At 42.3% G+C, this 19,097-nt stretch overlaps 1 protein-coding gene across 4 annotated transcripts in view; it reads right to left on the minus strand.

Annotated features, from left to right (window-relative positions):
- DGKB (diacylglycerol kinase beta) overlaps positions 1-19,097 on the minus strand; it is a 1,179,919-nt gene that overhangs the window by 1,018,329 nt on the left and 142,493 nt on the right. For all 4 annotated transcript variants that reach the window (XM_053714112.1, XM_053714113.1, XM_053714111.1 and 1 more), the window contains one exon: positions 10,082-10,131. In XM_053714112.1, coding sequence (XP_053570087.1) covers positions 10,082-10,131 — 50 coding nt within the window. The remainder of the gene's footprint in view (positions 1-10,081; positions 10,132-19,097) is intronic.

Below are 19,097 nucleotides of genomic sequence, written 5' to 3' on the forward strand. Positions count from 1 at the left end.
AGCAGTGATGTATGCGGCCAGGTATGTGATGACGCTGGCACACATGCGCATTAGGGCCAAAATGTTTAAAACAGCTGATGAAATGTCACAGGAAGTGACATGGTTCTCTCTTTTCAAAAAAGTTTGCCTTCTTACAGAACACCTGCTCACTTAGCTGCATCAGAAGCAGCTTAATAAATAGAGCACCATGGGCTTGATCAGATAAAAATCGTCCCCTGCAAAAGCCGGCGACGCAAAAATCTGCGCGGGTTTGGTATCCTATATACGTCATAACCTAGAAGTTACGCCCGTATATTTCTGCCGTCGCCCGTAGTTTTTTTGCCCATAGACAGGTATACCAAACCTGCGCAGTTTGGTATCCAATATACAGCATAAGGACTTACGTGGCGGAAATAGAGAAATCTTACTCCATTTTCACCTCGCCACAAAAAGCAGCCGTAAGAAGCCTTACGCTGACTATTGGAGCCCCGTAACTCCCTAAAACCTAACACCTAACGCATGCGCAATGTCTATCTACCTGTCAACCGCGATCCCCCGCCGCAATCCCTAATAAAGTATTTAACCCCTAAACCGCCGCTCCCGGACCCCGCCGCCATCTACATAAACTAACCCCCTACTGTGAGCCCCTAAAACCGCCACCATCTAACTGATCTATCCCTTAATGTGAACCCCTAAAACCGCCGCCATCTACCTGATCTATCCCCTAATGTGAACCCCTTACACCGCCGCCATCTACCTTATCTATCCCCTAATCTGACCCCTTACACCGCCGCCACCTATATAAAGATTATTAACCCCTAATTTAATCTACCTACCCCGCCGCCAGCTATATTATCTATATTAACCCTAAGTATATTATAGTTAATATAGTTATTACATTATATATTAACTATATTAACCCTAATTATATTAGGGTTAATATAGTTACTATAGTTACTATAGTATTTATATTAACTATATTAACTCTATCTAACCCTAACACCACTAACTAAATTCTTATTAAATAAATCTAATTCATATTATAAACTAAAATATTCCTATTTAAATCTAAATACAGTACTTACCTATAAAATAAACCCTAAGATAGCTACAATATAATTAATAATTACATTGTAGCTATGTTAGGGTTTATATTTATTTTACAGGTAAATTGTTAATTATTTTAACTAGGTATAATAGCTATTAAATAGTTATTAACTATTTAATAGCTACCTAGTTAAAATAAATACCCAATTACCTGTAAAATAAATCCTAACCTAAGTTACAAATACACCTACACTATCAATAAATTAAATAAACTACAAATATCTATCTAAAAATACAATTAAATAAACTAAACTAAATTACAAAAAAAAAAACACTAAATTACAAAAAAAAAAAAAATTACAGCAATTTTAAGCTAATTACACCTATTCTAAGCCCCCTAATAAAATAATAAAGCCCCCCAAAATAAAAAATTCCCTACCCTATTCTAAATTATAAAATACCCAGCTCTGTACCAGCCCTTAAAAGGGCTTTTTGCTGGGTATTTACCCCAAGTTAACAGCTCTTTTGCCTGTAAAAAAAAAAGAACACAACACCCCCCCCAACATTACAACCCACCACCCACATACCCCTATTCTAAACCCACCCAAACCCCCCTTAAAAAACCTAACACTACCCCCCTGAAGATCTCCCTACCTTGTCTTCACCCAACCGGGCAGAACTCCTCATCCGATCCGGGCGATGTCTTTATCCAAGCGGCAAAGAAGAAGTCTTCATCCCGGCGATGTCTTTATCCAAGCGGCAGCAAAGTCTTCTTCCATCCGGCAGCATCTTCCATCAAGCGGCATCTTCAATCTTCTTTCTTCGCTCCTCCGACGCGGAGCATCCATCCCGGCCGACGACTGAATGACGAATGAGGTACCTTTAAATGACGTCATCCAAGATGGCGTCCGTCGAATTCCGATTGGCTGATAGGATTCTATCAGCCAATCGGAATTAAGGTAGGAAAAATCTGATTGGCTGATTGAATCAGCCAATCAGATTGAGCTCGCATTCTATTGGCTGATCGGAACAGCCAATAGAATGCGAGCTCAATCTGATTGGCTGATTGGTTCAGCCAATCAGATTGAACTTGAATCTGATTGGCTGATTCAATCAGATTTTTCCTACCTTAATTCCGATTGGCTGATAGAATCCTATCAGCCAATCGGAATTTGACGGACGCCATCTTGGATGACGTCATTTAAAGGTACCTCATTCGTCATTCAGTCGTCGGCCGGGATGGATGCTCCGCGTCGGAGGAGCGAAGAAAGAAGATTGAAGATGCCGCTTGATGGAAGATGCTGCCGGATGGAAGAAGACTTTGCTGCCGCTTGGATAAAGACATCGCCGGGATGAAGACTTCTTCTTTGCCGCTTGGATAAAGACATCGCCGGGATGAAGACTTCTTCTTTGCCGCTTGGATAAAGACATCGCTCGGATCAGATGAGGAGTTCGGCCCGGTTGGGTGAAGACAAGGTAGGGAGATCTTCAGGGGGTAGTGTTAGGTTTATTTAAGGGGGGTTTGGGTTAGATTAGGGGTATGTGGGTGGTGGGTTGTAATGTTGGGGGGTGGTATTGTGGTTTTTTTTCAGGCAAAAGAGCAGTTTTCTTTGGGGCATGCCCCGCAAAAGGCCCTTTTATAAGGGCTGGTAAGGTAAAAGAGCTTTGAACTTGTTTAATTTAGAATAGGGTAGGGAATTTTTTTTATTTGGGGGGCTTTATTATTTTATTAGGGGGCTTCGAATAGGTGTAATTAGCTTAAAAATCTTGTAATCTTTTTTTTATTTTTTGTAATTTAGTGTTTGTTTTTTTTGTAATTTAGTTTAGTGTATTTAATTGTATTTTAGTTTAGATATTTGTAGTTTATTTAATTTATTGATAGGGTAGGTGTATTTGTAACTTAGGTTAGGATTTATTTTACAGGTAAATTGGTAATTATTTTAACTAGGTAGCTATTAAATAGTTATTAACTATTTAATAGCTATTGTACCTAGTTAAAATAAATACCAAGTTACCTGTAAAATAAATATAAACCCTAAAATAGCTACAATGTAATTATTAATTATATTGTAGCTATCTTAGGGTTTATTTTATAGGTAAGTATTTAGATTTACATAGGAATATTTTCATTAATAATATTAATATTAGATTTATTTTAATAAGAGTTTAGTTAGGATGTTAGAGTTAGATAGGGTTATTATACTTAATATATATATAATATAATAACGATATTAACTATATTAACCCTAATATAATTAGGGTTAATATAGTTAATATATATCTAATATAATAATTATATTAACTATATTAACCCTAATATAATTAGGGTTAATATAGTTAATATAGCTGGCGACGGTGTAGGGGGATTAGATTAGGGGTTAATACATTTATTATAGGTGGCAGCGGTGTAGGGGGATTTAGATTGTAGGCAAAAGAGCTGATTACTTTGTGACAAAGCACTGCCAAAAGCCCTGTTAAGGGCTGGCAAAAGAGCAGTTTACTTTGGGGTAATGCCACGCAAAAAGCCCTTTTCAGGGCTATTTGTAGGGTTAGACTTAGGTTTAGTGGTAGGGATAGTTTAGTATTTTAGGGGTTAAATAATTTAATATAGATGGTGACGGGGTAGGGGGATTAAATTAGGGGTTAATAATTTTAAAATAGATGGCGGCGGGGTAGGGGCTCACTTTAGGGGGTAGGTAAGGTAGATGGCGGCGGGGTAGGGGCTCACTTTAGGGGGTAGGTAAGGTAGATGGCGGCGGGGTAGGGGCTCACTTTAGGGGGTAGGTCAGGTAGATGGCGGCGGTGTTAGGGGCTCACTTTAGGGGGTTATAGCTTTAATATAGCTGGCGGCGGGGTCCGGGAGCGGCGGTTTAGGGGTTAATAACTTTATTAGGTGGCGGCGGGGTCCGGGAGCAGCGGTTTAGGGGTTAATAACTTTTTTATTATTAGGATAGTGAGGGGGGATAGCGGATAGAGGGTTAGACGTGTCGGCTATGTTTAGGAGGCATGTTAGACAGTGCGGGTGATTTCATACTTTAGTCAGGTTTTGTAGGCGCCGGCAGTTTCTAACGTGCCGTAAGTCACTGGCGACGCCAGAAATTTGTACTTGCGCAGATTTCTGGACATCGCAGGTTTATCCGACTTACGGCACTTTAGCATCTGACGGCGCCGTATATTGGATAGCTCGAGTTGCGAGCTGAAACTGCGGGCGACGTGGGTTCCCTCACTTGCGCCGCAAACTACGCCGTATATCGGATCGCACCCCATGTGTTTATTGTCTCTGCATAGTTATATGCAAGCAACAGTGCAAGTATAACATGATTGTGAACATATTAGAGCTTTTTTTGCACTTTTATATCCCTTTTAAAAAGGAAGAAATATCACAATAATTGAACTCAAATGTACTTTAGCTAACCAGAGAAAGTGATCAGCTACTATTTTTACGGTCATCTACATAGTGAAAAAATAAATACTACAGCCAATCAGCATTATCAGATTTGACTTCACACTATGCTTTACCAGAATCTTGTGGGATTTCAGCATAATCTTTAAACAATTTACTTCCATAAACTGAGGAAGGAAATAAAGTTACCCTGCCTGCACATACCAGATACACGCTCCCTTGTAAATCTTGGGACAATTATCCTCATCATATGCTTAAAGGGACAGTCTAGACCCAATACTTATTCTTTATCACTTATTGTTACATACCAGACAAGCATCTTGCAATGGGCTCCACATCTATAAGCTTGTAAGAAGTACATGAAACTTTTAAATAATCATCGTTTGTTAGCAACTGAAAATGGCCGGCAAGCTCCGCCCACAGCTTTCTTCTTCCCCAGTTAGCTGATTTCTTATGTGACAGTTTAGCAGTGCACGTTTATATTTTTCAGTTAGCTATTTCAAATTGCATATGTGCAATTTTTTTGCCTCAGCCAGAAATGCAGGGGACATTTATTGTAGGCGGACCGGCATCAGTTCCTACATCTAGCATTAGTTATTGTGGCTGTCTAGTGGCAGTTCTGTTTGCTTTTTGTTTGTGATTTTTTTCTACTGCAAGTGATTATTATAATGTAATCTTTATAATCTGATTATGTTTTTGTTAATAAAGTCTGATGAAGTTTAGGTCCACACTAATTATAATTATAAAACAATGGTTTTCCTGATCTCACGGTCTGTGCAGGCAGACACAGCTCTGCACCACCCCCTCAAATAGGGCTAAATTACAAGTGAGTCGCAAAAGTTTTTGCGCTATTGATATTGTGTTTTTGCAAGCCATTTTCATTGCGCTGATATTACAAGTTGAGCGAAATCAAGATTGGGCTAGCATAATGGCCTTTTATGCTTCAATCCTTACCGTGATCTCAGAACTGTGGTTAACCGTTTTCCGAAACAAAACAGTCTCACAAAACACATCAAAAATACATTACAAAGTACACTTACACTCATAATAACACTGTCAAATAAACATTGTTTAAAAAAAATATTGCACAAAAAAATTATAAGGGATCAAAGATATGAGATCTCAGGTGTTAGAAAAAAAAGCCACCAAACTACTTTTACAAAGAGATACATACAGATGAGCTTATTATAGTATGTGATTATTTTTGTGCATATTACAGTATGCGATCAGGTATGCAGATATTAGAAAAAACATGTTAAAGAACATTGGAATATGAAATATTAATATTTTCATGTCAGGTTTGCGCTAATGAGAATTTGTCATGGCGTTTGCTCGACAGAGTGGGTCTTTTTTTTCCCTCTCCATTGATTTCTATGGGGGAATACATGCACGTGAAAACGCTATTTGGGTTACCGCTAGCGCAAAAATATTTTTTTCTGAACTTGTAAAACTAGCGCAACCTAACGCAAAAAGCTTAACACTAGCAGAGTTTTTGCGATCGCTGAAAAAAACAAAAACATGTCACTTGTAATCTAGCCCTATGCATATAGTAATAAACATATTAATTATATAAACTTATTATCTTACCTAAATAGAGAAGTTGCTTCTTCAGATGGCAGTAAGCTGAGGCAGGAATAGGCAGGCACATAGACAGCCAGGGACAGACAGACACACACATATACACAGTCCAGAATAGCCAGACAAACACATGCAAGTGCACATGCACAAACAAACACGATCAGTCATTGAGATAACTTGCTGGCTAGCCCATGATCTGACTAAAAAATAAGGATTCTTGTGACTCAGTTTTTGTTAGTAGAGAGATTATCAACCATGTCATAAGGAATTAACTATATTAGAGAACAACTCTTTATTCACACTAAACAATATTTTGTGTATGTACTTCTAAATTAAGGCTTGAGAAGCCTTCCAATGGGAATTAACTGCTGCAACTTTACTATATTGACTCCTAATCTGGACATAATATACATTTAAAGTGCCATAAAAAAATTGAGATCTGTGCATATCCTAAAATGGCTTATTAAGTAAAAATAGTTTGCATAAAAAAAATTGTTTAAAAATTTCTGGCAAAAATGGTAAAACAACTCAAAAATAAGCAAAATTAGTTACATAGCCATGCAGTCTGGAGAAGTATGATCCACCCCCTTTCTCAGTGTTTAGCATCAGAAACACAGGCATTGTATTTTAACTGAGTTCACATCAGGTTATTTGCTTCTAGACATGCTCCAGCAGATAATAACTGCTAAAGTCTTGCATTCTACCAAAGCAAAGGTGGATATAGATGCAGCCATAAAAGGAATTGTGTGTGTGTGTGTGTGGGGGGGGGGGGGGGAGTTAGAGCTGTACAATTCGGAAACTTAACAGAAAGGGTTAATGGTGAAGCACTGCAGTATAAATTTGCAGGTAAAGTAATTAAAGTACATATAAATATTTTGTCTATATCCTAACTTGTTGTATGTTGATTTAATTATTATTTGGGAGACTTTTTTTTCATATTTTGCAAATTAATTTAATGGATAGAATTAATAAAAAATATTAAGCATATAAATATATATTTTTAAATATTATCTGTTCTAAAGTGGCAAAAACTTTATTCCCATAGGGTTCCATTTCGGAACATAACTACATGTGCAAATTAACGGTTGCCTTTCCATCATTTTCACAGGGATTTCAATAAATTTATATAATCTCGTATGAGATGCCAAAAACCACCTCAACATTACCTTTTACATTGAATTTCAGAGCTGTACTTGAGGAGGATGGTGTTTTAGTGCTTTTTACTTTTTTTTTAATGATTTTCCTATTAGCAGTGCAGCACATGCAGATGTGCACACACATGCACATACACATATACACTTACACACAGATGCAGTCACACACACAGATGCAGTCACACACACAGATGCAGTCACACACACAGATGCACATTCACACACACAGATGCAGTCACACACTCACACAGATGCAGTCACACACACAGATGCAGTCACACACACAGATGCACATTCACACACACAGATGCAGTCACACACTCACACAGATGCACATTCACACACACAGATGCAGTCACACACTCACACAGATGCACATTCACACACACAGATGCAGTCACACACTCACACAGATGCACATTCACACACACAGATGCAGTTACACACTCACACAGATGCACATTCACACACACAGATGCAGTCACACACTCACACAGATGCACATTCACACACACAGATGCAGTCACACACTCACACAGATGCACATTCACACACACAGATGCAGTCACACACTCACACAGATGCACATTCACACACACAGATGCAGTCACACACTCACACAGATGCACATTCACACACACAGATGCAGTCACACACTCACACAGATGCACAGTCACACACACAGATGCAGTCACACACTCACACAGATGCACAGTCACACACAGATGCACAGTCACACACATAGATACACACAGATGCACAGTCACACACATACATACACACAGATGCACAGTCACACACATAGATACACACAGATGCACAGTCACACACATAGATACACACAGATGCACAGTCACACACATAGATACACACAGATGCACAGTCACACACACATACACACACAGATGCACAGTCACACAGCATAAATATACATACATTATGTTTTTTTGAAACAGGAATTATTTAATAGATTACATTTTCATTTAGAATTCCTAATAGGCATATTTTTTTTTAGTTTTATACAGTCTTTCAGACATTGTGATTTTTTTTTTATCTTGGCAACTTCTAGGGCTAAGAAGTGCATAAGAATACATTAAAAATACCTAGAGAGCATACCAGAAGCAATCTGTGTCGGTTCTTTGCAGTCCTATCTACAGGTTGCTTCTTTTAGATGAGTTGTTTGTTTTTTACTTCAGCCAGAATCCTTTGAAGCACCCGTTGTGCAGGGAACACTGATCCTTCACACATGACCACTACACAAGGGGTCGTCTGTACATTTACATACATTTGTGATAAGCAAGTGTGACTAGGGCTTGAGTTTGTATTTGAAATGAATCATTGTGGTAAAGAGCCGTGCAGATGACCCCTTGTGCAGTGAGGTGTGAATAGTGTTCGCTGGACACCGGCTGTTTTACAGTTTTTTTAGACAGGAACTAGGAAGACACAGACAAATCTGTAAATACAGAAGTGACAGGCACATGTTTTTTACTTAAAAATAAAGAGTAAAAGTTTGCTGTGTAGATGTGATAATAAACTTCAGAATACTGCTGTTCCGCGGAAAAACAACCAGAAATTGGACAGGGAAAATAAGATGACTATTTTAAAAACATTTATAGATTAAGAATTGAATATGTTTTAAATATAAACCATTGCCAAAAACTGTTGCTATATTTACATCTAACAATACAGGCTCTTTAATATCTACCTTTAAATTAACCAGTGTGCCCTGATTCACTTTCAGTACTGTCCCAGCTCATATCGCAACTTCTACCTGCTGCATGACTTTAGAGACAGAATTTTTATTTATCATGCGTGCAGGTTTGTTTTACTCTTGTGTGTGGGTTATTAAAATTTTTAATATGTGCCTCCCTTGAGTCGTAGTAAATCCCCCAGGCTCTAACAATACAAATGCCCAAAGCAAATGTGAGGGAAAGGGTTTGGGATAAACTAGCAACCACCGGGAGCCTTCAGCACAAAGAGATGGAAAGAGGGAAGGAGAACACCGCTTTTAAATGCAGCGCTATGCAGAGTAGTGCTCAAAGTTAAACTCTTAACGGAACGAAAATCACAACCAACAATAATGGGGAATCTTTAAGAAGCAACACACCAGTGTTTAAACCACGCATGCGCAAATCAGCGTGTGCGAGCATGGCAACTTATTTACGAGTCGATCGTTATTAGAGAAGACCTAACATAACCATCTGCGTGCAAAAGGTGGGTGGAGCCTGGCAACCATTTTTGGCTGTTTACAACTAAAAGTGTTATACATTTTCAGCTACCACCTTCCAGCTGCTGTACAAAGGACTTGGTGCAGGACGCTTATTGTATGTGTTTAAATAGATAGGCAAAACTTATGTTTGGGTGTAGACTGTCCCTTTAATGTCATGTGGCAATAGGATGTGGTTATGGAAGAAAATGAGGTCAAATATCTTAATTTTATGTTCATGTGATGATAGTTTTTAGCTTTTTACAGATATGCTGCATCACTGTCAAGTGGTTCTATACTTGATTAACATATCCTTCTAAAACGCAGTGAATACATTCATAGTTTATTGTGCAGATATTCTTTTATTTAAGATTAAAGGGACAATAAACACTTTGAGGTTTTAATATAACATGTTTATTTATGCAATTGCATAATAAAACAACTTTTCATTATTTATTTTGCCCCCTATTCAAAACCTTAAATGCACCTTGCTGACTTCTCAAGGCTAATTATACCGCATATCTTTCCCTAATTTGATTTAACTGTTAACTGCAAAGCATTCTATAGTAACATGTTTTAAAAACATTAAGACTTGGAGGATACGTAATTCTACAACACCACACCAGAAATGAAATGTAATTACACAGTGTTTACTGTCCCTTTAAGGTAACAAGGTAAGGCAAAACAAAACAATGAAGACAAATAAATATTTACCGTGCTGTCCAGGTACCCATTGCCATCTGTATCATACAGCCGAAACATGACTACAAGAGAAACACATTCATTAAAGCATCATTAAAACCAGAGTATATGTACTAGTTATAACAGATTAAGTCCCATTTTGATAAACTATGGCCTGTTAAGATCCTATAATATAAAAGGCCAAGTGTGTTTGTCTGAAGCTGTCATGTGCATTAGAGACTGAGAGAGGACAAACACACCTGACCTTCAATAGACTGCCCTGGCATCTGATCCTCCAAGAATAGTAGGTGGGGTGGTCCAGGCGTGATTGGGGTGGGACCGGCCGTGCATGATGGGGTGGGGCTGACCGGGCATGACACAGACGGGGCCGTCGGGCGTGATGCGGGCAGTGCAGGGCAGGCCGTCGGACGTGACGCGGGTGGGGCCGGGGCCGTGAGAGAGCTCAAAAGAGGGCGCATAGAGAGAGTGAACAAAAGAGGGGGGATATAGAGAGCAAAAGAGAGGGAGAGAGACAGCAAAAGAGAGGGGGAGAGAGAGAACAAAAGAGAGGGGGAGAGAAAGCAAAAGAGAGGGAGAGAGACAGCAAAAGAGAGGGGGGAGAGAGAGCAAAAGAGGGGGGATAGAGAGAGCAAAAGAGGGGGGATAGAGAGAGCAAAAGAGAGGGGGAGAGAGAGCACGAGAAAGGGGAGAGAGAGCAAAACAGGCGGATAGAGAGCGCAAAAGAGAGGTAGAGAGACAGCAAAAGAGAGGGTGAGAGAGAGTGCAAAAGAGAAGGGGGAAAAGAGAGGGGGAGAGAAAGAGAGACAGCAAAAGAGAGGGGAGAGAAAGAGCATAAGAGAGGGGGGAGAGAGAAAGCAAAAGAGAAGGGGGAAAAGAGAGGGGAGAGAGAGGGCAAAAGAGAGGGGAGAGAGCATAAGAGGGGGGAGAGAGAGAGCAAAAGAGAGGGGAAGAGAAAGAGCAAAAGAGAGGGGGAGAGATACAGCAAAATCTAGGGGGGAGAGAGAGCATAAAAAGGGGACAGAGAGCAAAATAGGGGGGATAGAGACAGCAAGAGAGAGGGAGAGAGACAACAAAAGAGAGAGGGAGAGAGAGAGAGCAAGAGAACAAACACACCTGGCCTTCAACAGACTGACCTGACATCTGATCCTTGGAGAATAGTAGGCGGGGCGGACCGGGTGTGATGGGGTGGGGCCTGCGGTGCATGACGGGGGTTGAGTCGACCGGGCGTGATGCAGGTGGGGCCGCCATGCAGCGCAGGGTGGGGCCATCAGGCGTGACACGGGCGGGCCAGCCGGGGCCATGACAGAGCTCAAAAGAGGGTGCTTAGAGAGAGAGAGAGCAAAAGAGGGGGGAGAGAGACAGCAAAAAAGAGGGGGAGATAGAGCAAAAGAAAGGGGAGAGAGAGAGAGCAAAAGAGGGGGGATAGACAAAGCAAAAGAGGGGGGATAGAGAGAGAATAAGAGAGGGGAGAGAGAGCAAGAGAAATTGGAGATCGAGCAAAAGAAGGGGATAGAGAGAGCAAAAGAGAGGTAGAGAGACAGCAAAAGAGAGGGAGAGAGACAGCAAAAGAGAGGGGGAAAAGAGAGAGAGAGAAAGAGAGAGAGCATATGAGAGGGGGGAGAGAGGGAACAAAAGGGAAGGGGAGAGATAGAGCAAAAGAGAGGGGGAGAGAGACAGCAAAATCGAGGGGGGAGAGAGCAAAAGAAAGGGGAGAGTGAGAGAGCAAAATCGGGGGGATAGAGACAGTAACAGAGAGGGAGGCAGAGACAGAGCAAAAGAGAGGGGAGAGAGAGCAAAAGAGAGGGGAGAGAGAGCAAAAGAGAGGGGGAAAGAGAGAAAGCAACAGAGAGGGGGAGAGCACAAAAGAGAGGGAGGGAGAGAGAATGCAAAATAGAGGGGTAGAGAGAGAGCAAAAAAGAGGGGAGAGAGAGACAGAGAGCAAAAGAAAGGGGGGAGAGAGAGAGCAAAAGTGAGGGGGGATAGAGAGAGAAAAAGAGATGGGAGAGAGAGCAAAAGAGAGGGGGAAGAGAGAGAGCAAAAGAGAGGGGGGAGAGAGAGAGCAAAAGAGATGGGGTATAGAGAGAGAAAAAGGGGTGGGATTGCTGTACTGCAAAAAATGGCCTGTGTACATGGGCTTTAGGACTAGTTTAACATAAAGGATAAATTATCAGTTGAATCTACCAGTGCATCATTTTTTTCTGATTTGCAATAGGTTAAGATATCTCTGAACATTAACTAATGTGTCCAAATATCTCAGAACCCATTTCAGGACACCTCCGACCAAAATTCAGGACAGATCACAAATGTTGAGGAATTGTTTTTTTAAAAAAAAAAAACTGTTGAAAATGTTTCATGTATACAGGCATGGTAAAATAATTTACCTGTAATGAGAGCCACTGGTAACAAATATAGCTAAGATAAAACTGTTTTCTTTTCTTTAAGAGAAGAAGAACTGCTGTATTTTTCAGTGCTGTGAATATTTCTAAGAAGCATCTTAAAAAATAAACAACACGTTTGCCATAGTCATTAACATTGCCTTAAGAGTGTCCACACCAAGCTGAGTCACTGGTTCATATGCTATTCATAAAGGATAATACCCTTTTAGTGTCATCATTGGCTCCCGTTTTTATCAGTTGTCACCTGACTCTGTATGCGAGCACATGTTGTAGCTGTAAGTGCTCCAGCCCCAAGTACATATCACTTACCTCTGTATGCCAGCACATGTTGTAGCTGTAAGTGCTCCAGCCCCAAGTACATATCACTTACCTCTGTATGCCAGCACATGTTGTAGCTGTAAGTGCTCCAGCCCCAAGCACATATCACTTACCTCTGTATGCCAGCACATGTTGTAGCTGTAAGTGCTCCAGCCCCAAGTACATATCACTTACCTCTGTATGCCAGCACATGTTGTAGCTGTAAGTGCTCCAGCCCCAAGTACATATCACTTACCTCTGTATGCCAGCACATGTTGTAGCTGTAAGTGCTCCAGCCCCAAGTACATATCACTTACCTCTGTATGCCAGCACATGTTGTAGCTGTAAGTGCTCCAGCCCCAAGTACATATCACTTACCTCTGTATGCCAGCACATGTTGTAGCTGTAAGTGCTCCAGCCCCAAGTACATATCACTTACCTCTGTATGCCAGCACATGTTGTAGCTGTAAGTGCTCCAGCCCCAAGTACATATCACTTACCTCTGTATGCCAGCACATGTTGTAGCTGTAAGTGCTCCAGCCCCAAGTACATATCACTTACCTCTGTATGCCAGCACATGTTGTAGCTGTAAGTGCTCCAGCCCCAAGTACATATCACTTACCTCTGTATGCCAGCACATGTTGTAGCTGTAAGTGCTCCAGCCCCAAGTACATATCACTTACCTCTGTATGCCAGCACATGTTGTAGCTGTAAGTGCTCCAGCCCCAAGTACATATCACTTACCTCTGTATGCCAGCACATGTTGTAGCTGTAAGTGCTCCAGCCCCAAGTACATATCACTTACCTCTGTATGCGAGCACATGTTGTAGCTGTAAGTGCTCCAGCCCCAAGTACATATCACTTACCTCTGTATGCCAGCACATGTTGTAGCTGTAAGTGCTCCAGCCCCAAGTACATATCACTTACCTCTGTATGCCAGCACATGTTGTAGCTGTAAGTGCTCCAGCCCCAAGTACATATCACTTACCTCTGTATGCCAGCACATGTTGTAGCTGTAAGTGCTCCAGCCCCAAGTACATATCACTTACCTCTGTATGCCAGCACATGTTGTAGCTGTAAGTGCTCCAGCCCCAAGTACATATCACTTACCTCTGTATGCCAGCACATGTTGTAGCTGTAAGTGCTCCAGCCCCAAGTACATATCACTTACCTCTGTATGCCAGCACATGTTGTAGCTGTAAATGCTCCAGCCCCAAGTACATATCACTTACCTCTGTATGCCAGCACATGTTGTAGCTGTAAGTGCTCCAGCCCCAAGTACATATCACTTACCTCTGTATGCCAGCACATGTTGTAGCTGTAAGTGCTCCAGCCCCAAGTACATATCACTTACCTCTGTATGCCAGCACATGTTGTAGCTGTAAGTGCTCCAGCCCCAAGTACATATCACTTACCTCTGTATGCCAGCACATGTTGTAGCTGTAAGTGCTCCAGCCCCAAGTACATATCACTTACCTCTGTATGCGAGCACATGTTGTAGCTGTAAGTGCTCCAGCCCCAAGTACATATCACTTACCTCTGTATGCCAGCACATGTTGTAGCTGTAAGTGCTCCAGCCCCAAGTACATATCACTTACCTCTGTATGCCAGCACATGTTGTAGCTGTAAGTGCTCCAGCCCCAAGTACATATCACTTACCTCTGTATGCCAGCACATGTTGTAGCTGTAAGTGCTCCAGCCCCAAGCACATATCACTTACCTCTGTATACCAGCACATGTTGTAGCTGTAAGTGCTCCAGCCCCAAGTACATATCACTTACCTCTGTATGCGAGCACATGTTGTAGCTGTAAGTGCTCCAGCCCCAAGTACATATCACTTACCTCTGTATGCCAGCACATGTTGTAGCTGTAAGTGCTCCAGCCCCAAGCACATATCACTTACCTCTGTATGCCAGCACATGTTGTAGCTGTAAGTGCTCCAGCCCCAAGTACATATCACTTACCTCTGTATGCCAGCACATGTTGTAGCTATAAGTGCTCCAGCCCCAAGCACATATCACTTACCTCTGTATACCAGCACATGTTGTAGCTGTAAGTGCTCCAGCCCCAAGCACATATCACTTACCTCTGTATGCCAGCACATGTTGTAGCTGTAAGTGCTCCAGCCCCAAGTACATATCACTTACCTCTGTATGCCAGCACATGTTGTAGCTGTAAGTGCTCCAGCCCCAAGTACATATCACTTACCTCTGTATGCCAGCACATGTTGTAGCTATAAGTGCTCCAGCCCCAAGCACATATCACTTACCTCTGTATGCCAGCACATGTTGTAGCTATAAGTGCTCCAGCCCCAAGTACATATCACTTACCTCTGTATGCCAGCACATGTTGTAGCTATAAGTGCTCCAGCCCCAAGCACATATCACTTACCTCTGTATGCCAGCACATGTTGTAGCTGTAAGTGCTCCAGCCCCAAGTACATATCACTTACCTCTGTATGCCAGCACATGTTGTAGCTGTAAGTGCTCCAGCCCCAAGTACATATCACTTACCTCTGTATGCCAGCACATGTTGTAGCTGTAAGTGCTCCAGCCCCAAGTACATATCACTTACCTCTGTATGCCAGCACATGTTGTAGCTGTAAGTGCTCCAGCCCCAAGTACATATCACTTACCTCTGTATGCCAGCACATGTTGTAGCTGTAAGTGCTCCAGCCCCAAGTACATATCACTTACCTCTGTATGCCAGCACATGTTGTAGCTGTAAGTGCTCCAGCCCCAAGCACATATCACTTACCTCTGTATGCGAGCACATGTTGTAGCTGTAAGTGCTCCAGCCCCAAGTACATATCACTTACCTCTGTATGCCAGCACATGTTGTAGCTGTAAGTGCTCCAGCCCCAAGTACGTATCACTTACCTCTGTATGCCAGCACATGTTGTAGCTATAAGTGCTCCAGCCCCAAGCACATATCACTTACCTCTGTATGCCAGCACATGTTGTAGCTGTAAGTGCTCCAGCCCCAAGTACATATCACTTACCTCTGTATGCCAGCACATGTTGTAGCTATAAGTGCTCCAGCCCCAAGCACATATCACTTACCTCTGTATGCCAGCACATGTTGTAGCTGTAAGTGCTCCAGCCCCAAGCACATATCACTTACCTCTGTATGCCAGCACATGTTGTAGCTGTAAGTGCTCCAGCCCCAAGTACATATCACTTACCTCTGTATGCCAGCACATGTTGTAGCTATAAGTGCTCCAGCCCCAAGCACATATCACTTACCTCTGTATGCCAGCACATGTTGTAGCTGTAAGTGCTCCAGCCCCAAGTACATATCACTTACCTCTGTATGCCAGCACATGTTGTAGCTGTAAGTGCTCCAGCCCCAAGCACATATCACTTACCTCTGTATGCCAGCACATGTTGTAGCTGTAAGTGCTCCAGCCCCAAGTACATATCACTTACCTCTGTATGCCAGCACATGTTGTAGCTGTAAGTGCTCCAGCCCCAAGCACATATCACTTACCTCTGTATGCGAGCACATGTTGTAGCTGTAAGTGCTCCAGCCCCAAGTACATATCACTTACCTCTGTATGCCAGCACATGTTGTAGCTGTAAGTGCTCCAGCCCCAAGTACATATCACTTACCTCTGTATGCCAGCACATGTTGTAGCTATAAGTGCTCCAGCCCCAAGCACATATCACTTACCTCTGTATGCCAGCACATGTTGTAGCTGTAAGTGCTCCAGCCCCAAGTACATATCACTTACCTCTGTATGCCAGCACATGTTGTAGCTATAAGTGCTCCAGCCCCAAGCACATATCACTTACCTCTGTATGCCAGCACATGTTGTAGCTGTAAGTGCTCCAGCCCCAAGCACATATCACTTACCTCTGTATGCCAGCACATGTTGTAGCTGTAAGTGCTCCAGCCCCAAGTACATATCACTTACCTCTGTATGCCAGCACATGTTGTAGCTATAAGTGCTCCAGCCCCAAGCACATATCACTTACCTCTGTATGCCAGCACATGTTGTAGCTGTAAGTGCTCCAGCCCCAAGTACATATCACTTACCTCTGTATGCCAGCACATGTTGTAGCTATAAGTGCTCCAGCCCCAAGCACATATCACTTACCTCTGTATGCCAGCACATGTTGTAGCTGTAAGTGCTCCAGCCCCAAGTACATATCACTTACCTCTGTATGCCAGCACATGTTGTAGCTATAAGTGCTCCAGCCCCAAGCACATATCACTTACCTCTGTATGCCAGCACATGTTGTAGCTGTAAGTGCTCCAGCCCCAAGTACATATCACTTACCTCTGTATGCCAGCACATGTTGTAGCTGTAAGTGCTCCAGCCCCAAGTACATATCACTTACCTCTGTATGCCAGCACATGTTGTAGCTATAAGTGCTCCAGCCCCAAGCACATATCACTTACCTCTGTATACCAGCACATGTTGTAGCTGTAAGTGCTTCAGCCCCAAGCACATATCGCTTACATCTGTATGCCAGACATTTTAACTAAGACATTGGTGTCAATATTTTGTCAATATTTTGTTTTTTATGTATTCAAACTTTTAGATTGATCTACTTCAGATATATGAAATATATTTAGTTAAAATAAATAATTTCTACTTTCATCGTATCTGTATTTGTATTTAATATTGGATCATTGTGTGCATTTCCTTACAGAGAGTTAAAGATTATCTCTGTCTTTCCTGATGCGCTATTAGGGCAAACTTCCACTCAATTAGCAACGTTTGCCACCAGGTGTGTAATAATATTCTCTATACACCGCAGACACGAATACATGTTCCCACTACAATCAGCCTCAGGCACCACTAACTATCCAATAGCCCACACTTGTAGCTGTAAGTACTCCAGCCCCAAGCACATATCACTTACCTCTGTATGCAAGGCCATGCTGTAGCTGTAAGTGTTCCAGCCCCAAACCACATATCATCTGCCTCTCTATGCCAGTACATACTGTAGATGTTAATTCTCCAGCCTTAAGCACATATTACCTGCCTCTGTATGCCAGGCCATGCTGTAGCTGTAAGTACTCCAGCCTCAAACACATATCTCCTGCCTCTGTATGCCAGGCCATGCTGTAGCTGTAAGTACTCCAGCCTCAAGCACATATCACTTACCTCTGTATGCCAGTACATGCTGTAGCTGTAAGTAATCCAGCCTCAAGCACATATCACTTACCTCTGTATGCCAGGCCAGGCTGTAGCTGTAAGTACTCCAGCCTCAAGCACATATCACTTACCTCTGTATGCCAGTACATGCTGTAGCTGTAAGTATTCCAGCCTCAAACACATATCATCTGCCTCTGTATGCCAGGCCATGTTGTAGCTGTAAGTACTCCAGCCTCAAACACATATCACTTACCTCTGTATGCCAGGCCATGCTGTAGCTGTAAGTACTCCAGCCTCAAACACATATCACTTACCTCTGTATGACAGGCCATGCTGTAGCTGTAAGTACGCTAGCCTCAAGCTCATATCACTTACCTCTGTATGCCAGGCCATGCTGTAGCTGTAAGTACGCTAGCCTCAAGCACATATCACTTACCTCTGTATGCCAGGCCATGCTGTAGCTGTAAGTACTCCAGCCTCAAGCACATATCACTTTCCTCTGTATGCCAGTGCATGCTGTAGCTGTAAGTACTCCAGCCTCAAGCACATATCACTTACCTCTGTATGCCAGTGCATGCTGTAGCTGTAAGTAATCCAGCCTCAAGCACATATCACTTACCTCTGTATGCCAGGCCATGTTGTAGCTGTAAGTACTCCAGCCTCAAGCACATATCACTTACATCTGTATGCCATTGCATGCTGTAGCTGTAAGTACTCCAGCCTCAAACACATATTTCTTACCTCTGTATGCCAGGCCATGTTGTAGCTGTAAGTACTCAAGCCTCAAACACATATCACTTACCTCTGTATGCCTGTACATGCTGTAGCTGTAAGTACTCCAACCTCAAACACATATCACCTGCCTCTGTATGCCAGGCCATGCTGTAGCTGTAAGTACTCCAGCCTCAAACACATATCACTTACCTCTGTATGCCAGTGCATGCTGTAGCTGTAAGTAAGAAAGGGGGCGGCGTTGCTCAGTCCACGTAACACAGTAGAACAAATGATCAGTTTCAGAATCCAAAAAGTTGGTGATAGGTCCGTGTTAGAGCCGTGCCAGCACAAAATAGGTTAGAGCAGACCAGGATACAAATGTAGAGAAGGACAGGCGGCACACCAGGGTAAAGTTAAAAAGTCTTTCTTTATTCAAAAAATATATCTTAAATAACAACATTCATGTTGCAAACAAATAACGGAGGAGGAGGAGACCTTACATGTTTCGTGCCCT

Source organism: Bombina bombina, chromosome 5 (assembly GCF_027579735.1).
Source record: "Bombina bombina isolate aBomBom1 chromosome 5, aBomBom1.pri, whole genome shotgun sequence".
NCBI classification, from domain to species: Eukaryota; Metazoa; Chordata; class Amphibia; order Anura; family Bombinatoridae; genus Bombina; species Bombina bombina.